The sequence below is a fragment of the Strigops habroptila genome, chromosome 1 (genome assembly GCF_004027225.2).
Source record: "Strigops habroptila isolate Jane chromosome 1, bStrHab1.2.pri, whole genome shotgun sequence".
NCBI lineage: Eukaryota > Metazoa > Chordata > Aves > Psittaciformes > Psittacidae > Strigops > Strigops habroptila.
Genome location: NC_044277.2, coordinates 56877131 through 56904769, shown reverse-complemented (window position 1 = coordinate 56904769; position 27639 = coordinate 56877131). Strand labels below are relative to the sequence as shown.

General features: G+C 35.7%; 1 protein-coding gene across 4 annotated transcripts; it reads left to right on the top strand.

Moving 5' to 3' along the window:
- Nucleotides 1-39: 39 nt before the first annotated feature.
- TMX3 (thioredoxin related transmembrane protein 3) lies at nt 40-27134 on the top strand. Of its 4 annotated transcripts, XM_030497348.1 has the most exons (16): nt 40-115; nt 367-421; nt 3975-4014; nt 5272-5395; nt 9114-9159; nt 10783-10863; nt 12212-12311; nt 12559-12636; nt 14762-14828; nt 15731-15829; nt 16359-16416; nt 17254-17307; nt 17627-17683; nt 20526-20655; nt 22779-22939; nt 24086-27134. In XM_030497348.1, the coding sequence occupies exons 1-15, from the start codon at nt 70-72 to the stop codon at nt 22806-22808; spliced, it is 1065 nt and encodes a 354-aa protein (XP_030353208.1). In that variant the 5' UTR covers nt 40-69; the 3' UTR covers nt 22809-22939; nt 24086-27134. The 4 variants fall into 4 exon arrangements, with proteins under 4 accessions (XP_030353208.1, XP_030353199.1, XP_030353224.1 ...); XM_030497339.1 differs by lacking the exons at nt 22779-22939; nt 24086-27134 and adding an exon at nt 21246-21830; XM_030497355.1 differs by lacking the exon at nt 9114-9159 and having other exon boundaries at nt 43-115; nt 22871-22939.
- Nucleotides 27135-27639: the final 505 nt, after the last annotated feature.

Genomic DNA, 27639 nt, shown 5'->3' with positions numbered 1-27639 from the left:
CGCAGTGCGGAAAGGTCGTCATCGCGGCGCTCCGCTTCCCCTTCCGGCCGCGCCGGGGCTCTTGTCAACATGGTAGCGGGGGGCAGTCATCGGCGGTGGCTGCTCTGGGCGGCAGGTAAGCGCCGGGCGGCTGCTGTGGCCTGCGGGCGGAGCGGGGAGAAGCGGTGGGCTTCGCAAGCGGGAGACGGGCCGAGGGGAGCGGCGGGCGGCGTGAAGGTGTGGGTAGTCTGGGGCTGTGGGGAAGAGCCGGAGGCGTGAGGGGAGCGGGGGAAGGGAACGCGGGCGGTGAGCCCGTCAGCCGGAGTGGCTGAGCACCCCCAGTTTGGATTGCAGATCGCTCACGGAACACTTTTCCTTGCCTCGCAGTGGTTGCACATGTGGTGGCGTCAGGTGCGGGTTTTGTGGAGGATCTAAATGAGTCGTAAGTACTGGGGTGTCTTGCTTTGTTACCTAAATATTTGGCTTGTTGTGGGAGAAAGGCCCCAAACTGACAGCTTTATGCAGTGTGGTTGTCAGGAAAGCTACACTGGAAAAGTTTGTCTTTTTCGTGGCAGGAACGGCAGGAACATTGTGGTGTGTGTTTAAGTAGGTGCAATTTGTGAAGCTGAGGAACATGTTAATTTTGCAATTTTTTTTTTTTAAAGCTGTTATTACAGATGCTGTTGCCAAAATAGTTTTCAAGTTTTCTTGCTCTATCTTTCTTCTTGGTAGAGTAAATATCTTGGTGGATTGATGTTTGCCCCAAATAAAAGCTGACTGCATTTAACCAAATTCTTCATTAGAGTTTGCTGTGTAGCTGCCACAGGGAATTGGGAGAACAATTATAAGTGCATTCATGCATGGCCAGAAAAGGAAGGGAGAAGGAGGCCTGAAGGACTAGTTCATGGCTGCTTGAAGTGCCAATTATATTTCAGTGTAAAAACGTGCTTTGATGACAGATTTAGCCCTGATACTGTGGAGGTGTTGAAATAGGTAGTCCTGCCCTTAGCTTGGTCATTTAGTGTCATTGTTCATGAACTACCTTGCTTTGGCAGTTTGATGGCTACATGCTTTCTCTTCCCAATAAAAGCTGACTTTCTGAAAATGAAAATAAGTTTTTTTTCTTTGTAAGATTAGCTAGTTGATCTAAAGTTCTACAAAGCAGTGCAGTTATTAGAGTTGAAATAGGAGGTATAGGAAGTACTAGCTGTTAGAGAAGAAGATGGCATTAGATGGCTGCTTTATGGTAAATTTAAGTGAGTCAAAGGCAATGTTTTTATGAGGGTTCAATTCATGATAAATTACATTCTAGAGCTAAACAGTCAGAAAACCATTCACCTTTTTACCATATTGCTTATTCGGCTAGAGCAGATAGTCATCGAATGAGGATCAAATGAGGTGCAGTGGAATTATGAGGGAGGGAATGGGAGCGTATGGTAGGGGTACATCAGCAGTTCTGGCTGGTGTTCAGTGTGTAGTGAAAAAGTGACTGAAGCACAAAACTGCTTGGGCTTGATTTTCAAAGCTTGTTTTTGAAACATGCCTCACATTTTCAAGGACTGAGGATAAAGAGACTAAGTGAACGAAGTAGCATATCACGTTTCCACAGGTGTAAATTTAAATGTAATTGCTGTTTTGGAGTGAAGCAGCATAATTCTGTAGTCACATAACTTTTTTGAAATAGCTGATAAAAGAAAATCCTGTTTTAGAGCACTTGGATTTTTTTCAACTACAAACCAGCCTGTATTTGCAACTGGGAGTAAGAATTGAATGGTGAGTTATTCAGGACAGATTTGAGGTTTTTTGTTTGTTTGTTGTTTTGTGGGAGGGGGTGTATGTGTTTTTTGCGTGGTTTTTTTTTTTTTCTTTCTTTCTTTGTAGCTAATAGGCAAATGATGAAAATGGTCAGGGAAACAATTTTTAAAAGAAGTTGGGAGCCGTGACTGGTGAAAGTTTCAAGTTTTCTGTTTTATAGATGTGAGTATTTTTATAGATACCTAAACATTATGGAGTTTTGCTATTGCTGAGAACATTGGGGTTTATATGAATTTTGGTAGTTGCAAACAATGCCTATTAGAACAAGGTACTACAGGTGCTAAGTTACAGATATAGGAAAACAAGTAGCAGAGAAGAACTATCAGAGGTGGAAGTTACCCAGCATCACCCAGCTGGGTTGTGGAAGGGATGCAAAGTAAGAGCTGTGGTTCAGCTTATGCTGATCTGGCTGCTGGCGGCCCCCGATCAGTACTCATCTTGCGATTCTTGCTGACTTGTTCCAGTTTGATAATGAAACTGGTAAGTAACCTAATTAAAAAAGGAAATACTTTTCTGTCTGTGAGGATGCATTGGTGGCTCAACCCACGATCCGAAGCATCAGAAACTATGCAAGGGGGTGAGAAGGGAGGCAGGGAGGAATAGAAATGGCAGCTAGGTTGATTGAAGGCCCTCTGAATTGTGGCCTTTGGTTTGTTTCATGCTGGTTTCTTTTAACCGTTAATGATAAAGTGGGATTCATGGATTAAGTGGAGATTGAGGCAACATTTGGTCATGTAGTGCCAAATGTTGAAAAGTTATATGTATTTGACACAAATAATGTTGATATAAAGATACTTTTGTATCCTTATATCTTGTATTATCTTCTTGTAATATTGATAGAGGATTCTCTTTCCACCAGTATGATTGTCACTGTGTCAGCTGACAGACAGGACTGCATAGGACAGTTAAAAAGAGACAGTGAAATTTTAAGGATGGGAATATATTTACAGAGCCTAGAAACAGCACCTTCAGAAAATCCTAAAATACCCATTTGTAGAGAGATCTTAATTTTTCTTCAGTGGTATGTTGAACTTTCTTAATGTTGTCTAATAATTTAATCATTGACATTACCAAAACTAGAATGAGTTTAGATAGTTGGTTTTTGCCACACTTCACATTTTAGTTTCTGAGAAAGTTGATTAAGTAGGTGCTTGTAATGGGTGGTATGTATTGGCAGTTAACATTGTGCAAACTACAGTATTTTTTGTAATATCTTAGGCCAAAGTTATTAAACTCCATTGGAATATTCTGCTTCCAGATGTTTACTTTCTTTCTCTTGCTGTGTGCCGATTTTGTAAGATTTTGGTCTACCTTTCTCAGTGCTTTAATGATCTTTGCAGTCTCCCAATAACAGTCATACTGTGGCAGGGAGAGGATAACATTTCACTGTAAATTCTTCTCTTACAAACCAAAGGTGATACTCAAAGTTGAAGCACAGCCCAGGATCTGATGATTCAGTAGCTGCTTTCTGCCCTTTGCATCATAACTGATTATTTGACATTGTAATTAGAAGTTAGCTGGAGCTTCATTAGAGTTCTCAAGAGATTCTAGACTGTAACTAGTTCTTTCATTATCTCTGTAGTACTTAGGGCAGTGAATTTTGAGTGAGGTGTTCAACTAGGCAATATTGTGACTCAAAAATGCTCCTTTCCTATAGCAGTTTTGTGTTAGCTGTTGCAGATACCTTTTCTGCTGTACAAGCTTTGCAACCTTGGTATGCCATCAATAAAACAAAAAAAGGTTTGACTTTACCAGTGGATTGATCTATAAAAATGCAACATTTTCTAGTCAACAACAGTATTTAATGTAACTAGAACAGCTGCAAAATACTTCTTCGCCTTAGGTTACATATCCTAATCAAATATCTTTTGTGTGTTTTGGTGTGTTTTCTGATTTCTCTTTTTCTGGTTTGGGTTTTTTTTTGTTTGCTTCTTGTCTTGGCAAATAGTTATAGAAATGTAGTTGATACAACTGTGTATGTAGCAGTAGGTGCAGGGGCAATCTTAATACTGAAATATAACTATTTCCTCCTTTTCCTTACTCCCAAAAAAAGAAACAAACCAGGATTTTTATACCTATAGTTTTATAACAACTTAATTGTATATTTTGCCAGTTTCACACATGCACTTATTTATTTTCAGATATATAATATATTGATTTCATTTTTTTTCCCATTATAGGTTTAAAGAAAGCCGTAAAGATGATATTTGGCTTGTAGATGTGAGTATATGAGAAAAATGGGATAGCTGCTAGTGGAAGTCAAACCACAAAATGTACAGTGCTACACTGTCTGTAGTAAGGCTGCTCCATCATTTGGAAAATCATTTGTACATGGTGCAGAAAGATTACATGACACTAATTCTTCTGACAGAATGGATAAACAGTCTGTCCCTATTGTTCAGGATGAATCAGGAATTATACTGAGTTCTGGATGCAGACAGGCTTTATCCTATATTTTACAGTCCTTTAAAAAGGAAAGCAGATTACCTGACACTTACAGTCAGGAGGTGATAACCTCTGTTCAGAATTCTTACAGTTCCATTCTCTAGTTACACCAGCTAATCTGTGTTCTAGACATTTGTATTCTAGCACTACAGCATCAAATATATGAGAGTCTTCTTTTGCTTCTCTAACAAAAGATTCAGTGGTCCTGGTTTTAGAAGCAGGGAATTACTAAGAAGATTGAGCGTGTTTGGGAATGAGATAAAATTCTTTTCAGCTCAAATAGGAACTGAAATTCCCAAATTGTATAATTCACTTTTGAGGTTTTTTTCAGTCAGGAAGTCTATATATGCTAATTCAGAATTGATCAGTACTGTATAGAAAAACAATTTCTAACTTTGTCAAGTTGTGATCTGAGCTTGTTGTACCAAAACACTGATACCTTCCCAATTTATTTCAGTGAGGTTTTGCAGCAAGACATAGTCAGAAAGATGAGATGAAGCCTTTGAGTTCTGCTTGGCCCTGAGAAAATGGATCAATTTTATAGTGTGCTTGTATAAAAGTAGTTGCTGAAGAATAGAAATCCAGAGGGCAGCTTGCAGAAGTGTGTATACATACATATATATAGTCTTTCCTTTGAAAGAATAGTGTTCCCCTGTTGGCAAATAAATTCAAGATTTATTCTATAGCATTTTTAAAAAAGAGGAAAATATTCACAAAGATATTTTCTTAAAAAAGTATGTTATCACACAGTCTGTTTTTAAATAAGAAATTGTATGGTAGGACAGCAGTTGAATATATTCTTTTCAAACTTGTGTTTTCATATTAAAAGTAGCACTAAATCATAACAGTTCTGTTTGTCACTCCAGCTTTGTAATTAACTTGCGGTTTTATTAAGACTCATAAGAACACCATGACTAGAAAATAATCCTTGCTAATGTATTTGACGGTTAATCATGGAATCAACTTCTCGTAATTATTTCTCTTAATTAACTTTTTTCTCTCTTTTCTTCTTTAAATATATTTGCTTCTCAGTTTTATGCACCTTGGTGCGGCCACTGCAAGAAACTGGAACCTGTGTGGAATGAAGTGGGTATAGAAATGAGAAACATGGGATCTCCAGTAAAAGTTGGGAAGATGGATGCAACTTCCTTTTCTAGTAAGTATGGTTTGGTTAGGGGTAATTTCATGACAGCCTCTGTTTTGATACTATTCTCTCCTTTTTTTTTTTTTCTTTTTTTTTTTTTTTTTAATTAAGTCATTTTTCTGTATCATAGAACTATTTCCTGATGTTTTTCTCTCTAAAAGTGACAGTGTGCTGTAGTGTGCATTTATCACACTTCTTTATGCTTGTGTGGGGCATTCTTTCTGACAAAGGGAAGGTAAAAGCTTTTGAAAGATCTATTTCTGATATGCTTCTTAAAGTACCATTATACAAGCATCTGTATGTGGTGTGTCTCTTGACAGCGTCCAATTTTAGGTTCCCTGTGTTACTGTTGGAGTGCTTGTGTTCTTGCTGTTATTCTTTTCAGATAATCGGTCCTTAAGATGTTACACCAAAAGCCTGCTTAAATCACTGAAGTCATTACATCAGTGTCGAGCCAATTTCTCCCCATGTTACTCTGTAAATGTCTTCTTGAAAAACCAATTTCAGCTATTTTAATGCTTTCTTTTTTGATGATGCCTTTCATATTGTACTGACCTTTTCAGGGAAAACCCAAAACCTGTTAGGTATTCAGATAGGTGGTTTGAGTAGACATAAGAGGATTGTTGCGTGCTTAACAGAATTTTCTTAGTTTTAGCATGCTTTTTTAATGTCTTTTCACTTAAATCTATGTTAAACCAGGAGGGTGTTTAAGAGGGAAGGCGTAGGGGGAGCAGTGTGGCCCAAGTAAGATCTGTTATTACATGTAATGTTTTTAGCTAATACCCGTTAAAACTGATTATTCAGGGTTTTTATATTTGCATAAATATTATGCAAAATGCCTTTTTTCAGTGATATTCTAGTTTTTCTGTGAATACATGTAGCAGAGTTTGGTCTTTTGAGATCAAATTGATCTTGTCTCAGACACCAATTTATTGTACGTAGCTTTTCTGTAAAACAAAAATTTTACCTCATGTTTCATCTTAAAGATACATATTTGCTAAAGAAAAATAAGTCTTAATAATTAAAAATAACAAGATTATGCAACCAGGTAACTTCAAAATTGGGAATAGATTTAGTGGATCTCTAACATTCCAGTCATGTATATAAAAATCTAAATTATATGAATTGCATTAACTCTTACCCTGAAATATTTGCATATGTCATCCTGATACTAAATTTGTGTGTTTGATACCTACAATAGAATTGGCTCTTCGTTTTTGTTCTAAAATTCACGTTTGCATATTTAAAAATAACTAAAACCTGCAAAGATTCCTTTATGCCATGAAAATGTTTTTCTTCTCAGGTTCGTTACCAGTTTTAGGAATAATAGAGTCCAATAAATCTTTTGAAATAGTTTAATGCTTTTATTTCCAAACTGCAGATTTTACATCTAGATATGAAAACCTCAGTCAACTCTGTTTAATGTCTTCCCAGTCTAAAGATTCTCTGAAATCAAAGTAATTCAGTCTTGAGAATATCAGAAGGAAATACAGCTGGGCACATGCGCAACTAGGAAGGAACTTGAATGGTTGACTCTGCATAGTTTCTGTTCCTAATAGGAATGTGAAGTAGTGTGAAAAATATGAACTTTGGGTAAGCTTGTCATCAGAGCGTTGAGGTCACAGCTGAACAGATAAAGCATCCAAAAAGTGTTCCCCCTGGTAGCTGTGTGGAAGGAGGATACAGCAGTTATAGCAACAGAACAGTCACCTGGTGTGGTATCTGTTGAATTTTCGTGGGGGTTAGCCTCAGAAGTCCACCAAATGTGATCAAAAAATAACATAATCGCTCCTGTTTGCCTATAAAAACATGTATGCATTCTTCATATCAGGAAGTGGAGGTGATGATGTGTTGTGGTTTAAGCCCAGCCGGTAACTCAGAACCATGCAGCCGCTCGCTCACTCCCCGCCTTCTTCCTCCCTCCGCTCCCAGAGGGATGGGGACAAGAATCAAAAGAATGTAACTCCCACAGGTTGAGATAAGAACAGTCCAGTAACTAAGGTATAATACAAACCCACTGCTGCTACCACCAATAATAATAATGATAAGGGAAATAACAAGGGGAGAGAATACAGTTGCTCACCAGTCGCTGACCAATACCCAGCCTGACCCGAGCAGCGATCTGGGCCTTCCAGGTAACTCCCCCCCAGTTTATGTACTGGGCATGATGTGCTGTGGTATGGAATACCCCTTTGGCTAGTTTGGGTCAGGTGTTCTGTCTCTGCTTCCTCCCGGCTTCCCTTTCTCCCTGGCAGAGCATGAGGCTGAGAAAGTCCTTGGTCAGAGTAAACATTACTTAGCAACAACTAAAAACATCGGTGTTATCAGCATTGTTCCCAGGCTGAAAATCAAAACCACAGCACTGCACCAGCTACTAAGAAGGAGAAAAATGACTGCTACAGCTGAACCCAGGACACGATGTAAATATGTTAAGTCACTGCCATGATGTTGAGAGGATTTTAGTAATCTTCATGACTGGGATGTTTTAAAAAAATATATTGAAAAATGTGTATTTTGCAGATCTCCTGACTCTGCTCAAGAGCTGTACAAGGACAAATTAACAGTCGACAGCTTTTGTGATTGAATGTTCTAATACACGTCGTAATTCATTCTAGTTCTGTGTGATACAGCTATAAGGGAAAAGGATCAGAATCAAATTGATCCTAGTACATATATTTCTGAGATTGTGTCTCCTTTGACTAAGATGCTGGTACATGAGCTGCTAGTTTTAATTTTAGTTCTGTGCAATTAGGTTTTTCACCTAACGTTAGGGTTACAATTTCTAAACTGTTATTTAGAGCCCTGCACATAAGTTCTCCCACATGTGCTGCTCTGGCATGTGGTTGGTAGCTTCAGAATGTTTATGTTAAAAGTATTGAATCTTGGTGCATTTTGAATGTAGGGGTATTTTTCAATAGGAATTGTGCAAGTATTGTCAGAATTTTAGATTTTTCTAAAATATTTTTTAGCCTTTTTTGAAGACTACTTAGTTTAACTTTTGGAAAACACTGAATTGACTGGAAAGCGGAATTTAAGGTGGCAGTTGCTATGTTCACAACTGGAGGGGTGGTTGCAAGTTGTACTCCAATTGATGGGAGCAAGATACAAGATTTTAAACATGAGGTGGGGGAAAAAGATCTGGAATTGTCTTACTTTTTGCCGCTTTAATAAGCAGCAGGTAAGTAACTGAATGGTTAGAAAGCATCTATTTCTGGTGAAGTGGATGACTGTAGACATTTACCTCTACAGAATTTGCTTTAAAAAATGGCATTTTTGTAACTGCTACTACTGCAATTTTGTTGTTACTCATTACTGTAGCACATAAATAGTTGTTTTCTATATTTCTTTTAAGCATTAGTATTTACAACTATACATCCGTGATGCTTAATTTTTGTCTCTGATGTTTTCAGCCACTTGTATGTGTATTTTAAATGCATATTACCTTCAAGTGAAAAGTGACCAAGCATGTCTATGTAGAGGATTCTCATGCCATTTGACATATTAATTGAGAGCCTGTGCTGGGACTCTGCAGTACCTCTGAAAGAGATCCAAAATTTAATGAGGTAGCTTTGTAACAACAGCTTCTTGAAAGCAAGTAAAATAATTCCTGCTGAACTAAGTGGTAGATTTTTCGTTTATTTATGTGGCTTCAATACTAAACTATGTTTAAGGTTAAGGTCGGACAGCAAAAAAATCTTGGTTTACTTTGGCATTAACACATTTCTTTCAGGTATTGCATCTGAATTTGGAGTGCGAGGCTATCCAACAATTAAGCTGTAAGTCGATGCTTCCCATTGAATTTCTAACAATTACCTATCCTATCACTGATTTCATGACAGTAAAAAACCTACTCCTCTCTGCTTAAAAAATAATAAGAAGAAAAACCAAACCACATAAAAGCCCCCAAAACAAAACCAACCAAACAAAAATACTTCACCATCTCAATGTAACATCATCGTTTATTTCTGCTGGACTCCTTTGCTTTGAAATTCAGCAATCTCAATCAAGCATCTTATTTAGAAACAGAATTCTTAAAGCCAGGTTAGCAAATTTGGAATTATTTTAACTGCTGTTTTCTATGCAACTTTTTAAGAGTATGTGTGTGTATTAATACGTATTTCAAATATATATATATTTGTTTATATATATTTTATATCTATAATTATTAAAAGGAATTTCATGCACCCATTGATTTGACACCCTTAGAGTGATTCAGGCAGTAAGTGCGTACCTGAATCTTCCTGTTAACTTTTTCTGAGTTGCTGATTGCATTTTCTTATTTTTAATTGCCTCTCTTCTCTTCAGTGTACCTGAAAATCTTAAGTAAATGATCGTAGTGGTTACTATATAAGATGAAGTGTGAGAGCAATTGTTTGACAAGAGAAGTATATGTAGATTTTTTTTTCTTCATGTATTTGAACAAAAAAACAAACCCAAGATTAAGGGAGGACAAAATTTGTATTAAAATACCAGTCCATAATAATACTATATGTACTTGCTTATAACACGTATATTCCAGCACAAGGTCACGTTAAATAAAGACTTAATTTTGAGTACTTTTTACTATTAACATGTTGGGTTTGTTAGCAGATTGTTGTTTAAGCAAATAGTATTCATAATATATAATAAATCTTGTCAAATTAGTTTTTTTCAAAAAAGCAGCAGAGATGTTTAGCTTGTTAATATTTAAGGATGAAAAACTTCGTTGGCATACAGAGGCGTAGAAAATTTGGTTTATTATTACTTTTTTTCCTGTGAGTTTCCTAAACCTGCATGGATTCAAAGAAAGCTTGTTAGAATTAGTAAAACTTACTTGAATATTCTTATAATGCAAGTGTGCTACATACCCTGTCAGCAGAGTACAATAAACTGACCTACGCTTCATGAAAGCTTAATTTAATACATAAATTCAGAAAGTTTTATAGGTCATTTGATACTTTTCAATTATTAAAAAAAAAAAAAAGCGTTATAGAAGTCTTTATGCTTGTCTTTTACAAGGCCTAATTCCTGAGCGCTATAAATGCTAAATGTTTGGGGTTTGGTTTGGGTGTGGGGTTTTGTTTTTGTGTGGTCACAAGCAGTGTTCCAAATGATCTGTGTGTTTACAAAGTAAATGATTGCTGTGCGCTAGAAAAAATAATCGTAAAAGAATGTTAATTATTTTTAAAAGTCAGTAAATAAGATATTGTGTAATTAAGTTTTTATTCCATAGTTGTGTTGTATTGCATCATTGAGTTTTGTGTTTTGCTGACCACTTCTTTTATCTATGTGAAAAATTACTGTGCTTATTGCTTTCTAAAGGATGACTGTAATAAACATGTGAACACTGAGTAATTCTACATGTGTAGATATAGTTAGGTTGATTTCAATTCTGTTCTTGTGTTTCCTGTTTTATCTAGCTTAAAAGGTGACTTGGCATACAACTACAGGGGACCTAGAACCAAAGATGATATAATTGAATTTGCTAATAGAGTGGCAGGGTAAGTATACTCTTCTCTGAGATTGGATCTGGTGACTTAAAACATAGGATTTTGAGCCAGGCCAAAAATTGAATGTAATTTAAAAAGAACAAGAGATGGACATGAAGTTAAAGCCAGTATGTGTTATACATGTGGTTTCTTGTGAGGTTGTTGGTGAGTGGCATGGAGAAAGTAAGTAGAGACTGGCTAGTCCCAATCCCGTCTTTACAGTGCAAGAACTGAGGGCTTTTCAAAGCAGTGGAAACTAGGAAGAAATTGAACTCATGGAAGCCAGAAACAAGAATACTGACCTAAATGCTGGCTGACAGATAGATGTCATGACTCTGTTTAAAACTGAAAAGTTCTCTTTAGAAATATCAGTTTAGTATATGCTTATGTATCTGAAAAGTTGTAGCAATTGGCAGTGTAAGGAAATTGCTTTTACAGAATTGTTCACAACAATTTCTGTTGGCTTTTTTTTCCTTCCCTACAATAGCCTGTGGTCTTAATATGTTATAGACAGTAATCTTCAGGAGAAAAAAAGAATCACTTTTCTTTCTTTCATTCTTAAATATAATTACGAAGCACTTATATAGGTACATTATATTAATTATTTTTCAGAATTCTGTAGTTTAGGAATATCAATGATCTCTAATAATTTACCAGAATTTTGTAGGATTGTTTATTTCTAAGACCACATTTTCTACCTGCTGTGCTTAGAATTTTTTCTCTCAAATTGTGACTATGAAGACCTTATTGTGGCCTTTCAGTATATAAAGAGGGCTTATAAGAAAGATGCAGAGAGACTTTTTGTCATGGCCTGTACTGACAGGACAAGGGGCGATGGTTTCAAACTGAAAGAGGGTAGATTCGGATTGGACATAAAGACGAAATTCTTTACCGTGAGAGTGGTGAGACTCTGCAACACAGACAAGTTGTGGCTTCCTCATCCCTTGAAGTGTTCAAGGCAGGTTGGATGGGGCTTTGAGCAACCTGGTCTAGTGGAAGGTGTCCCTGCCAATGGCAGGGGGGTTGCAACTAGATGATTCTTAAGGTCCTTTCCAACACAATCTGTGATTCTGTGCCCAGTAAATGGCTTGCATGTTTACATCATAGCAGCATTTTTTACTAAGATGTTAATTTCACATTTAAGTGTGCTATTTGGGAAGCATAAGAACTTTGGGGGTGTGTGTGATTTTTGGTTTGGGGGACTTTTTTTTTTTTTTGGTTCAAACTGAAATAATAAGTTGGGAAATCTAGTTTAAAAAAAAAAAAACAAACCCTGTATGGTATTTTTCATGGGGGGCTTATTTGTTTGGGTTTTGCACCTTAGAAACTGATTTTGTTCTTTCTTTTTCCTTCCTCTCAGACCTCTTATCAGGCCACTTCCAAGCCAGCATATGTTTGACCATGTGCAGAAGAGACATCATGTGCTTTTTGTGTATGTTGGTGGTGAATCTCCTTTAAAGGTTTGAAGTTTGACTGAATAAAGTTACTTCTTTCGACTATTCACAGATGTAGTTTAAAGTGTCTTCTAGTAGACTGAAGTGCATGCTTGTAATATGCACAATTTTTTTTTTTTATTGAAGTGTTTTTACAATCTTGTGTCATAACCATATTTTCTAACTACTCTTTGAAGATGAGGTATGTCACAAAACTTCTGTTTGAAGCATACTACAAGTTCAGAAATTAAAAAATATTGTTTGTATCTTGCAGGAAAAATACATTGAAGTTGCTTCAGAACTAATAGTTTATACATACTTTTTTTCTGCCTCAGAAGATGTGCTGCCTGAGGTAAGCTGTCTCAGTTTCCGCCATTTCCACAGAAATGGAGTAGTTCTCCTCACATCTAATTTTGCTGTTTTGGTGGCACAGAACTGGCTTTTCACAATATATTTGCCTGTGATAAATTTCAAACTAATTACACAGAAACGTTTAATTTTTGAGTCTATATTGGGAAAAATTACAAAACAAGTTTCAGTCTGTCATTGCTTTGTATTGACCAAATTACTTATTTGGTAATATTAATGAAAATAAACTGTAGATACACAGAACTCAATGTGGACCGTACAACCTGCTTAAGAAGGTAGATACTTTGATTATTTTTTTTTTCTTTTTTTAGCTAATGCAAAGCTCTTGTTGCTCCTACCAGTTCTTTCACAGAACACTTTTATAACTAGTTTGGGAGTCTGCAGCATGGGGTACCATGGGTACCCTAATAATCAGAGAAGTGAAAAGGTAGGTTATTTTCACCGTGTATAACACAGCTGAGCAAAACATTAGTTTGCCCAGAGATTGACTGATCACCCACTCTACTGGCTACAGAATTCTCATGTGGCATGTTGAGAGGCTTTTTGATTTATTGTTATCTCCGAGTGTGGCCTAACTACTCCAGGCCTGGTAACGCATAACTTTGACATTAGTTTGGTATTAGCAGGGTGAGAACCAGAATAATGTATTTTTTTTTAGGCACATGCATTTTCCAACATCATAAATGGAACTGGCCTCATTATAAATACTGTATTGTTAGATTTCCAGAAGCCTTGTATCAAAAGCTAGCTCAGTTGCTGTTTGCACTTCAGCCCCTGCTGAGCAACAAAAGTACTGTTCACTGGTTCGGTGGAAAGAGTGTAAAAGGCTGGAACAATCTGAGATTCTGTGATCACAGTAGTGTAAGCACTGAGCTGTTTTTCCCACCGAATGTAGTTTCCCACAAATGTCACTTAAACTGAAGTTGTGATGGTATGCAATATCCTATGGAGAGAAGCAAAAATGTTAGGAAATTAGCGGTTGCTAGTTGTAATTAGGCTTTGCATGACAGTGTTCACTATTAGACTTTGTTTTGTCGCCTTAGGTAACCTTGCTCCAAGCTTCAGCTATGTTTTGCAAGCCATAAGCTGTACATAGCCTCCTGCTTTGCCCTTTGAGGAGGCTAAACTATGTTTTCGGCAAATAAGAGAATGAAGCGTCATCTAGAATTACTGCCTTTTCACTCATTCATATGAGCTGTTACATTATAAACCTACTGCTTTTACATTTATTTCCGAGAAAGATAATGCAGAATGATAACAGAAGGCATGTCATTTGGAAAAGCACTCATGATACTGTTCATATGTTTTCCAAACAGATCAGAAAATTAGACCGTTCAGCCAACATCATCATCAAAACTAAGCTCATGATACAGTCCTTTCTTAACCACAAATGCTATTAGAATTTTAACTTAGGATTGTAGCAAGCAGTAAAGATGCAGAATGTCTCTTCTGGCAGTTACTGAAAACATGAGCTGAAAAAGATTAAATTTCAAGGGAAAAGTTTCTACACGTTGTATTTCTGAGAGGTTTTTTTTTTAGTATGCTGCTAACCATCCTAACTACTCTTTTGCAGGCATTCATTGTTCTGTTTGCCTAAATTAAGGCTATTTGCAGCTCTGTCTGCTGAAGCTGTGCCTATATTCCTGTCATTCTGAACCACTGGACATATCCCAGATTTAGTGGGACATGTAATCAGTGTTACTATTTCACTCTACAATATCGACTGTCCATTTAGTAGAAGTAACAATATGACGGGTATGCTGACAACAGCACAAATTGGTAACAGCAGGCATGATTGATAAAACCCTCAAGTTATGATCTCCTATCTAAAGTTCATGTCCAACCAATAAAATATTCTTCATGCTGTAGATACTAGTAAAAGCCACACTTTGTTTAAACTTTGTGAGACCTACCTCTCAAAAATGTTTATGTTGAGTTACTTTTTAATATGCAGAAGCTGATAAATTTATTTTAGTAAATGCAGACAGAAAACATTTAAATGTACTTTGAGATTTCCCCCATGGACTACATTTCCATGTTTAAAGATTTTTTTGGTTTTTTTTTTTGTTTAAAAATCTTTTAATCTTCCATGGTTTAACCTCTTTCAGTATGTGACATTGCCTGAATTGCCTGCTGTTGTGGTCTTCAAAGATGGAACTTACTTTGTTTATGATGGTAAGCAGTGGTTTGTGAATCAAGCAAGTTACGAAGATGCAGTATAAGAGACTGGATAAGGTCATATGTGCAACTGTTATGATTGGGCAGAAATATGAAGAGCTTACTGTAAGAAAAAGGTTTAACAAAATCCATTTCAATGCTCTGGCCTTCTCTGCTGTTTTGGTTTGGTTTTCTTCCCCATAGTGGAGGAATGGAATGCCGATCTATGAGAAGCTTTATGGTAGGAATTACTTGCTACAATTTTAGGACAGTTAATTGTTATCCTGAAGTTACTGATAATTCATTCTCTACAATAGATTTATTCATTCTATACAATAGGATTTAACACAAATTTATTTATTTAATTTGCATTTGTGTGTGTGTATATATGCATAATATATATATGTTTATATACATTTCTCTTTTTTACTTGTGATTAAGATCTAATTACAGTGGTGTTGGTGGTATGTGCTAGAATTTGATTCATTACAGGTTAAAATACCTGGCATTGGAAACTAGCCTTCAGTATAACTGATTCTGAATTTACACTCAGAATGCTGTTAATGCATCTAATTTTTCTTGATTTCTTTGTATTTCATTTAAGGATTCTCAAAAATATTTCTGTATTTTTGTTTCTCTTTGCTTTGAAACTTGACAAACAGTTATCTTGTAAAATAGTATTGTTTATCCTTGATTTGGGAAAAAAAAAAATCATCAGATCAGCTTTTCATGCTTTGCTGTAATACTTTTTGTTCGACAATTGAAAATAGCTTTAGAAGTTTTAAAACTAAAGAGGAATTTCCGGAAATATGTGAGGCCTTGTGTAACAACAATGTGTTTGCCTCTATAGCTGAAATAAATAAATCTGGGGAGTTTTTTTTAATGCATTCCTTTTATTCCTTTTTTTTTTTTTTTTTTAGAGTATGAAGATGGTGATTTGTCATCCTGGATAAATAGAGAAAGATTTCAAGGCTATCTTCATGTAGATGGCTTCACGCTGTATGAACTTGGAGATACAGGTGAGATGCTGCTCCCACTAAGCTTTTTGGCAACTCTTGTACTTAACACTTAGAAAAGTTACAAAGCACTAAGAATGTGTTCTTTAAATCTCAAAAATTAATTAATCTTGGAGTTAGAGTTGATAGTGCCAGTCTTTTTTTTGGTGTTGGTCAGACCTGTTATATTGTCTATAGGCTTCACCCAAAGCCTATGCTAGTCCTTTCCTCACAACATAAAAATTAGTATGTCTAATCCTGTAGTAGTCACAAAAAATTAGTAGGACTTTCAATTTAAGAGCAGATTAGGTTTTGCATAAATTACATGGAATGTATGTGGTATGGCATTAAGCCACATCTTAATTTAGTTTCAGTAACTTTAAGAAAACCACACTTAGGCAGGTAGAAGACGCTATTTGTCATTGAGGTTGGTTTATACTTAAAACTAATTCCCGTCCCTGGAGAGTGTCTAATCTTCTGGGTTGGAATATTATCCATCTGAGAATGTGTGTTTCTCTTTAAATGGTTTCAAGTATTTTATTCCTTATTTTAGGAAAACTTGTGGCTATTGCAGTCATTGATGATAAAAACTCTTCAGTGGAACATACCAGGTACAGAATTGAGTATTAGTGACACTGTGGGAGAAACGTTCTGGTATGACATAGAGAACTTTGGAAGTTTCTTAAATGTTAAGAAATGCTGGGTTAAATGAATGGGTTTAACTTGTGGATGTTCTCTAATTTCTGACTTTACCCTACTGAATTTATTTAATTTATGGCTCTGTTGAAGAACATGCGAGTTCAATGAGATGATGGGAGTTCCTGTATTGCTCTTCTGCCATTTGCTAATGAGGTTACAGGAGCAAACAGTGATCGCATAGCTTTTTAAAGCTGTTGTGTCACCTTTTAATCATAGACAAGAGTACTTGAGTTCAGATGACTTTGGGATGAACTTAGTTTGAACAAGTGACTGTTCCTCAGCTCAGTTGCATTAAAAATTAATTTAGTCATGCTTATTTATTAGTTGTCTGTGGAACTTATATTAAGAAGGGGCGTTTTCAGTTGGGTTGGAGTTTGCTAAAGAGACTGAGAGGAGCATACCTTCCCCTGTCCTTCTCTGATTGCATAGATGAGTAAGAAAATATTGTTCAAGTACTGTGTATGCTATTTTCCCAGACCTCTTCGGATTTGCTTCAAAGTGCTGCATCTTCAGATAGAGTGAAGCAGCTTGACGTCTGTCTGTTTTTCTCGTGTTGAGACTATGTGGTAGATAGCCTTTCAACCCTTAGAAACCAAGCAAGATCAATGAGGTTTTTTGTTAATGGAACAGGGGATCCTAATTGCTGATGAGGTACTATTTGCTGCTTACTGGGGAAATCTCCATGTTTATTGTTTGTATTTTGACAGAATGTATCCTGGATTATTAATGTCACGTTTTTTTCCCTCCAGACTAAAATCTATTATTCAGGAAGTTGCTAGAGATTATCGGGATCACTTTCACAGGTAGGCACACATGATACTATAATATCTTAAGCAAACTTCTGCATTAACCTTTTTAAGACAGCAGTCATTTTTTTCATTTTTCATGACAAATATTACAGTGCCTGCTTTTATATTAATATACTGATATTTAATAAGGCCATTCTGTTAACTGAGTGTGTTGTGGGATGCTGTTTGTTTTGTAGATGATCAGTTTTTTAATTATATTGCTGAGTGTGTGCTCTTATCTTCAGTTATGGGAAAAATATTTAAGGAAGAACTTTTGCTGAAACTCACTATTTTTTCCTTTTCATCAATCTGTTTTTCACTGCTTCTCTTACAGGGATTTCCAGTTTGGCCATATGGATGGAAATGATTACATTAATAGTTTACTAATGGAGTAAGTAAATTCTTAGTTGAATATTCTCTCTACTCTTGTTTTTGTTGCTAAGTATATTTAACTGAAAACAATCTTATGAAGAATTCCTGCGTTTTGTGGGTTTAGAGGAAAAATTGCTGCCTTCAGAATTCAGCATGTAACATAATATCTGTTGTTTATTAAATTAAACCGCATAGTTTAATGGTAGAAGTTTGGCTTATTGATAAACTGATAATGCTGGTAGACAAAGCTTATGTTTTAGGTCTGCATTAAGTTTTTCTATTAGAACTGTGTGGGTTTTTCTTTTGTTATATTTACAGCGCACTAGACACATTAAAAGTTACGTCAGTTTGTAACAGGAAATGTAAATAATGGTTATGCATTAGCTATGTTTTTTTATTTCTGGAGAGGCACATTTCATTCTTGATGCATTTTTAAGACATAAATATGTTTCTGCAGAGAAGTAGCATAAAATGCATGGAAGATGCTGTCCACACTTGATATGTACATGGTACATTTTGAAATATATAAATAATTTAATAAGATGCTTGACATTTGCCCTTATTATGATCCTTGTCTAAAAATGCAGAATTACAGAGTTAAGTTGCTTGGCATTTACAGCTGACTACTCTGTCCTTTTGAGTGAAAGAAGGGAAAAACAGAAGTCAATATGCCAGCTCTGTAAGTTTTCCAATGAACAAAGCCTGTGTTCATGCCCCTAAAAATTCTAGGAGCTTCATGGGCATTCAGGAGGCACAAGGTCTATAGTTCTATGGAATTACTATAGGTTATCACCTGAATACAATTAATTTAAAACCAGCTGTCTCTCAATTGAAGTTAAGTGATGTGATTGATATAGTGCTTTATAGCTGCCAAAAGTGAGACCTTCCTCACTTCATTAATTGCATCTCCTTTGCAGGCTCTTAGGTCAGAGCATCTGCTGAGCTGTTTCAGCCTGTTGATCTGACAGAAGAGTGTTTCATTTTTTTGGCTATGCGAATAGGGGAGTTATTTTGCTGATCCAACAAAACCCTTAAATGTCTTCCCATGTATTCTGCTGAGTACTAGAACTGATGTGAAAAGAAGCAGGGGAGGGACATGAAGTCTTCCTTAGGAGGAAGAAAATGAAGGGGAAGAAGATAGAATTGCCACTTACAGTGGTAGTGATCTAGTGGCAAGATTGGTTCAACTGGACTGTTTAACTTAATCTGCAAAATGCCTGATTGTATAATTTGTAGTATATGGAAAGTTGCTGTTAAAGTAATCAGAAGCTTTTAATTATTTTTAAACAGAGTGTATACATTTCCAGTGTAAGTGTGAAGCAGCAAAAGAATGCAGCAAAATATGTTCACTGTTAAAAGTAGCTGCTCTTCATGTGGCTACTTGAATAATTCGAAGTAAACTGTATTGCGAGGGCTTCAGTTTTCCACCAGATGGCAGCAAGTGGAAACAGAAAAAGCCTGAATAGTGAGAAACCTACTGCAGAATACTTTCTTACTGTGCTAGATTCACATAGGAACAAATTCTGTTTCTTCACAAGGGAGAATATTGTATGATTTGTGGGGATAGAACTAGTAGTCCTTGAAAAGACATACACTTTTGAACTTGGCTGTAACTCCATTAGTAGACATTGTAATTTATCTCTCTTCAGAAGGATGAACATGCTTTTGTTGGTTTAAAAATGATATGGTTAAAACTATGCACAAAAGAAGAAAACAGTTTATGTATTTTACTGAAAGCAAAGATACACCTTTGTGTAAGTTAAGGTATGTAGCATCATTGGAATGTCAACTATAGGTGTATGTAGAATATTAATTCCTCAGCTCTTTGAAGAAACACATTAATCAATTATCATGAAATAAAAGCCACAGTTAAGGCTGAAATCATCATCAGTATTACATGTATTACCAATATACGTGGGTGGGGCACTATTAGACAAGAGTGAAAATGGAGAAAAACAAGGTTTGCATTGTTTCTGTGTGAAAGAAAGCCACCTAGTATTTAAATACATTGTTGACAGAACTCCAGAAAATTGGCAGAGTACAGGAGATTTTTTCACCTTATTTAATGTGTTTTAAATCTTTCGTGCTGAACAACGCACTTTTTCAGTATTAAATTTTTCTGAACCTGATCTAATTTTTAATTTAGGGCTAATTTGAACAGTAGATTATCCTGGTTTATCTCCAGAGATAATTTCTAAGAAGTTTTTTTGTTGATTTCACACACACACACCCCCCCCCCCCCCCCCCCCCCCCCCCCCCCCCCATTTTATTTCATTCTGATTCTGTGATACTAAACAATGGTTATGCATGTGAAGGTCAACTGCTGAGTAGTAATTATTTAAAAGCTTTGTAGCTCATCTGCTACATCTAAAAGAGATGTAGAAAAACGTTGACTGGTGTGGCTCATTCTTTTGACTTGACAGGTAGAGGTTGATTGATAGAGCTGATCAGTTGGACCGTGCTGCATGGGATTTGGATTATACTTTTGCCTTTGTTCACTAAAATAGTTAATGTGTTGTGCTAATAGTACATTACATATACCAGGCTACTATCTGTGATCTCTTACTAATTGGTAAGTCATTATGTACCTGATTTGCAGTCACTATGGGTATGTAAAATTCAATAAGATTCAATAGTGTCACTGACACAGATGTGAAGGGAAAAACGGTAATGAGAAACATGCTTGTACTGTTCAGGTGATTCTCTTCCCCCTTTGCTCTTGACTTCAAGGAACTGCTATAAGGAACACACATGAAGTGAAGGTTAATGGATACCCTTTTAAATGATGTAGGAATTATTTGGATTGCCGTGTTTTATCCAGTAGTTCTTTAAATATTTTAACTATCTGTTTTTGTTTTCAGCGACTTGACAATCCCTACTATCGTTGTGTTGAATACCTCTAATCAGCAGTATTTCCTACCAGATATGCACATTGAGAACACAGAAGACATGGTTCAGTTTATTAACAGTATCTTGGACGGTACTGCTGAAGTAAGTCTTCACCGTGATTTGGAATATGTTGGTTGGTGTTTATTTCCTTAGATGCTAAAGAAGGGAAAAAAATTGGTCACTCTGGTTGTTATGCCATATATTTTATCTTCCTGTCTTGTCTGTCTTCCTCTCTTATGTGCTGTCAGTGAATTGTGAATTCTTGAGGCGTGCCATTGCTTGCTGTTCTGACTGCAGAACCTCTTGTAGAAAGCAGCCTTTTTTTGTTTATAGCATAATGTTAGCTGACTTCTCATTGGTAAATAGAGAACTTTTTAGTCATCTGCTGGTTTGCTTTAAACATACTTGTTAAATTTTTTTTTCATAGTATGTAATTCAGCTCTACCATTTCTTTTGGGCAGCAATTAATAAATCTAATAGCTTGATGAGTGATAGGTTCAGACTCAAAAAACAATGGTATATTTGCTTTACATATCATAAACAGACACAAGCTTACCCCTCTCTTTCTGCCTAAAACTAAAAATGAGCTGTCTTTTGTTAAAACAACAAAATTAATAAATCAATCCGGAATTGATGGCTTGGACAATTTTTTAATGTTGACAAAACAGACTTGGGTGTGCTTATTCCCACAGTGTACTGTAAGTTGGACAGAAGGCTATGTTATGCGGATGAGGAGAGCGATCATGGATCAGAGCTTTCAGGTGTGGTGATGGGGCACGAAGTGGAGCTGTGCTAACAAATCATTTGGCTGCCTCTTGGGAGAAGCCTATGTTGATTTAAGCCCCAGTTCACTGTATATGGAATGCTTACTGTGTTGGCTGAATCCCACTTTACATTATCCAAGCAGTTTTAGGTCATCAGGTGGTAATGACAATAATGCTGTAGATTGTTTCAGTTATACATGGTACATTGGTTTATTTAGTCTGACAAATTGATGTAACAACATAATATAGGTGGATTTTTTTGCTGTTCATTATTCGCCATGCTTCTAGTTGCAAGGTGAGAGGTATTCCTGTAATTTAATTGGTGGTTCTTTGTTCTTCAGTTCTCACTTTTTTAATGATTTAACTGCATTGAATTATGTTATCAACACCTAATTAGTTCTATTAAACATATCCTTCAGGTCGAAATAACAAATGACATTGTTTTATCTGTTTTTTAACTTTGAGGAAATTAATTTGTGATGTCTTTTTTTTTCTGCCTTAGTGTCACTTAGGTCTTGCTACCTTTTGTTTCCAGTATTTCAGCTAGAATGATTAAATGTCTGTCTAAATTCACATCTCCCTCTGTATATGAAAGTGATAATCCAAGACAGACAATACAGAATGTGACTTCATTTAAGCTACATTGTGTCTGTAGACATAAAATGGCACTACTTTGGCTGCATTCAGGCCCAAGAAATTGTGCAGCTGTTGAGGAATGACAGTCTTCAAAGTAAACAAGTAACAGGGTGCAGCATTTCTGAACCACAGTGAAATTTCTGAGAAGTGTAACATTTTCCTCTTCCCTTCTTTGGGAAGTGTTGGATTATCCACCTTGACTATAGAGTGATTTTCTATAAGGCTCTCTCTATAGGTAGCCTTCTGTGAGCCTGTTTCATCGTTGTGGACTTTTTTGTAATTTGAGGTGTTTTGATCAGCGTCAAGTGCAGATCAGTTGACTTCCAAAATGTAGGTTTGTTTCTCTGTCAACTCAAGACAGGTGAAAACGGGTCCTGTTCAACAGACAAATTGCTTTAGATTCATGTAGTTATTTTGAAGACTGCTAAATTAGGTGGCAGTTAAGGTACAGTCTGTCATTGCTTGATACAAGTTTTCTTTGTTATGCCTTTCTATCTTCTTGTTACTTAATGCCTAGACTTTTCTAACAGCTTCTGTCAAAATCCATAAATAGATATAAATAAATCCATAAATAGCTGCACGAAAGTTCAGAAGATCTCTGCCATTTTATAATTGTTACATCAGGATAGTTGGTACTTTCTGTTAGTATTCCTCTATGGTAAGAGAGTGGAGTGCCAGTCCACTGCTGAAGTTTGCACTGATTGTTTAAAACAATTGTGAGAGATTTTTTGATGAGACTACCAAGATGTTTATCCATGTGTGGGAAGTTGGAGCATCTGGGCACCATGAGATGCAAGAATAATTACTTTTCATTTCCTTCTAAAGGGACTTAAGATTGCAAGGTCTGAAGAATGAACTTTTGGAATCATAACTGAAAAGTGTCAGCAGTTTTGACATGGTTCCATTTGAAATTTCAGGCACAGGGTGGTGATGGACTTCTGCAACGAATCAAGAGAATAATCTATGATGCCAAGTCTACTGTAGTGGTGAGTTTTATTTTCCATTAAACTAGATGGTGCCATTGTCAATCAAGATGCATATAAAAAGATAAGTTTGTTTACATATACATTGTGTGTATATTACAGGTACATGTACGTTAGGTTTAGGCCAAATGAACTTCTTGATTAAAGTTTTTAGTAATATTTTCCAGTGTGCTAAATATTCAACATACATTAGTTTCTTAATTTTTCATTCCTTTTCTGTATTGGTCTGACACATATTTTAAGGTTAGAACAGGGAGAATTTGAAATCTTTTCCTTGACTCTTTTGACATCCTTTCACTGAAACTGGTAGCACTTCCACATTCTGAGAAATGTTAGTGTTTAAGCCTAATGAGCTAGAGCATAAGGGGATTAAATACTTCACTGTATAGGTTTAAAGCAAATACTTTTATCATATTTCTTATAGGTTAATTATGCTTAACAGAATTCTGTTGGGAAGATGTACACAAATCCATTTCTTCACTTGTTCTACACAAGCAAAAGACCTATCCTGTGGATTTCAGTTGAAACTGACATGTTTCTATGAGTGTCTTCCAAACTTCTATCAATGTGCAGCATTTAGCCGTCAGTTTCTGAAACTAAAAGTCCATTCTCCTAAGCCATTAAACTACTCTTCAATAGAAAGCTGTCTAATAACAGCTGCAGAATGTTTCTGCAGATGCCTTATTACTCAAACTAACTTTTGAGAATGAGACACAAATAAGAGATGAAACTGCTTGCTTCAAAGTGTTCTTCTAATGCCATTAAAGCAATTGTTTCTCAAGCGTCAAATAATTAATTGGATATACATTTGGCATGTTAACATTAGCTGTCCCAGTGCAAGATTGTAATATTTGCACTTCAAGTATTTTTTTTTTATGAACTTATAGTAGGAATTGTTAAAATGAGGACAACTCCTCCTTTCTGGGGAGGAGAAAAAGAAACAAACAAAAAACCCCAAGCAACCAACAACAACAAAAAAACAACCACAACAAAACCAAATAAAAACCAAACCAATCAACCAAACAAAAAAACCCCACCAAAACCGAACCTGACTGTAATTTTTGATGTTTCTGAGTAATAAGAGAAGTAATGTGGTAATTTTTTATATTCACTGAAAGTGTTTTTTACTTCAAATTTGTGTTTCAACAGTCTGTGTTCAAGAGTTCACCACTTCTGGGATGCTTTCTGTTTGGGTTGCCCCTGGGCGTCATCAGCATTATGTGTTATGGAATCTGCACAGCTGATACAGATGGAGGGGTAGATGAACATGAGGCAGCTAAAAAGGAAAATGGTGATCGGGAGCTCACAGACGAAGGCAGTGAGGAAGAACAAGAGGAGGAAAAGAATGGAAAATATACAGAACTTTCAGATGGAGAACTGAAACAGAAAGACATAATGGAAAAGAAAAAAGACTAACCTGTTGAGCAAAAGAATTCCCTAGAATTTCCAAATAGACTTATTTATTGAAGGTAGTCATTTATTGATGATCTTCATGAGAGGACCTCTTTGTTTATATTATGGTAGTTTTGACTTGCATGTATTCAAATTTTCTCAGAAATTGGCAGGTAAAAAAATATGGATGTTCTCTTAATTGTCTTTAATAGATTAACAAAGGGCAATTTAAACTGAAAAAATTTGCAGGTACAGTTCTCCACTGTTATTCTGAGGAGTTTTGAATTGTTTGTTTCCAGAACAATGAGATAATGTTACTTGACCTTAGTGTATGTCATGAACTACTACTAATATAGCCCAGCTGAATACTCATTCATGTAAAACTAAGGCTGAAAATTAAGAAAGATTTAAGAGATCTGTAAAGTCTTTCGGAGCCTAATAGCTAAAGACAACTTAGAATTTTCCAAGAAGTCACGTGTTATACTTGTTGCACATAATTTTGAAAAAAAACCCACAAAAACCAAACCACCCTAAACTTTTCTATTTTCTCAAGTTAAATGTAAATTGTTAGGAATTAGAGGACTGTTTTACCATGTAGTAATATAATTACTGGCAGTCAAGAATGTTTACTTGATACGGAATGTGACGGTTATATGCTAAATTAAGTTTTTGTTAGCGCTTTAGCAGCTAAACATATTGGAAAACTTCATCATAAACCTTTTGGAACATGATTGCCTGTTAAATTATTTTGTATGAATGTTTACACAAACTTACAGTGCAAATGATATTTAAGTTTTCTGAATCTGCAGTATAACTTGATAAAGGAAGACAAACACCCTTTATTTTGCAGTAACTCTCTAATGACAAGCCTTTTGAATGGTGTAAATTTGTTTAATTCAGATTGTTACATATATTTTTAGGTAGTTGGTGTTGATCATTTTGTTAGAGACTGTTACCTACTCTGAAGGTGGGAGTTAACAGAGTGTAATACTCATAGAGATTGGTCAGTATAATGCTTTTCTGTTATCTGTTTCATTATAAAAGTCACTTTTAATACAATCATGTGACACTGAAAAGGACTAGTTTGTGTCCAGGGTTGAAATCTTCAACTATAAGCTATAAAGCAGACTTTGGCATTGATGTCTTGGAGAGTACCATGGAAAAAAAAACCCTAATATTGCTCTTCCGCATAAGTATTTATCATGCGGTTTTTCTCTCTTTTTTTTTTCTTTTTTTTTTTTTTTAATGTTATATGGCACTGTAATGCAGATTATAATGTCCTCCTTACAAGGCAGCTTTAACACATAAGAAATTACTATGCTATAGCACTAAATTAAGGAATATTAAGTAAAAAAAATGGGTAAGCTTAAGTAGAGACGTTCTGTGTTTGAGTAAACCTGATGATGATATAAATCATAACCAGGGAAAATGTATTGCATCCTTTTTCCTTGTAGGAAAGAAACTTGTTTCTTCTGTTTAAGTAACTTGGTAACAGCTGGCTTCATGTTGCAGTGCAGAGTACAGTAAGTAGATCCCGACTTCAAAGATTTTTGTTATCAGACAGTCTAAACAATATGTAAGAAGGTTAGAATATTTTTTCTTTTTTCCTTTTTTCTTTTTTTTTTTTTTTTTTTTTTTAAATTCTGTGTCTTATTTTAAGTTCAACCTTCTTCCTTTTGAGAGAGGAAAAAACATGATTTCATAGAATACTGAGTAGCAGATGTTTGATAGGTTGGGGTTTTTCTTCCCCCTTTTCTCCTTTTTCCTTCTATAAATTGCCTTTTTTCATTTTTTATCATTACAGCTAGTTGTACATAATGACTTGAGTTTTCTTGCTTTTTGATTTTAGTTTTATTTTTTTGGCAGAATCTTTGAGGTGAGAAATAATTCAAATATATTTTCAAATATATTTGAAAAGTGAGATGCTTAAAAATGTGTTTAGAAAGAGTTTTTTTTAACATGGTGTGGAGATCCTGAGTTGTTTTAAAAAGATGAGAAACTTGTCGATTCCTTTGTACTTTAGCACAACTCAGTGCTAATAGTCAAAATATAGGACTGTTAAGGCAGTAATATATCTTCTTGATTTTTCTCTTAAGATTACAGTTGCAGATCAATTACATATTTAGTTTTGGCTCGGGCTGGAAACCTGCAGCTTTTGACTTAATAAAAACACTGAAGTGGTCAATGGAACGTTGCTGTTCCTTCTATGGTGTGTAATAAATTCTGAATTCTGCTGCACTGCTAAGAACTGTTTCAACTGTGAGCCTTCATTTCTGGTTTATTATTTTTGTTTGTGTTTATAATAAGTAGTAGCCAAATAACTTGCTGAGAAATCTGAGATGTGGACCTGAATATGATAAATACTGTGTAAGAAATGGATCACAATGGGATCTGTTAAAACTGAAAACAACTGCTAGAGTTAGAAGGAAAGCATGTCTCAGTCACTTCTGAACTGCAATTTAATCAATCAGATGTGTACTGAACTGTTGGAAATTAAACTTGAAGTGTACTGCCATTGTCATCAAATCCTTCTCCCAGCTATATTCAACAAGACACAAGGAGAAGAAAAGTGTACAAGTCATAGACTGGGTGTCAGATGTGATGTGAAATTAAGGGGTTTGCTGTGGTGATACAAATAATTTAGGGTGCTGTCTGAGGGGGAAAGGTGGCATTTTATTTTTTTTCTTCAGTCTTTAAAGTTTCTTGAAGCAACTTCACTGTAATAACTTCGAATTCACAAAATAATGCTGCTTTTTTAAGTCAAGTGTAAGCCTTTTGTTTTTCTGTAATAAAAATATTCAAAAGAGCTTGTTTCTTTTGCTTAATTTACACTGTGTTAAGCTTGGATATTACAGATTGCGTTAGGAGGCTGTGTTTCCTGGGACACTTGTTATAAGTGTACTTTAGGCCCCAGTAAAGCAGTACAGAAAAGCAGCTGGTAGCTTTTTAAAAGAAAAATGAGTTCATCCTATTGATACCTTCTCGTCAATATTTGAAAATGCTCTGTAGATGTAGGAGTTAATATTTACTTTTATTAACTCTTTTTATTGAGTGAACATCCTAGCAGTATAAACCAGATGTATTTCTGAAAAAGAAATGTTAAAATACCCATTAATTCCATTAACATACTCTCAAATTCTTACAAGAGTTTCAGTAGCAAAGGGAACCCGAGGCATACTGTTCTAGTATACATCTCCTCCTGGAAGAACTTGAGTAGCTTTGACACTTGGATGTGTGCCGTCTCTTTACTCCTTCATTTACCTAGGTCGTTTTAACAGATACTGTCCACACTGTGGTGCTCACTGCATAAG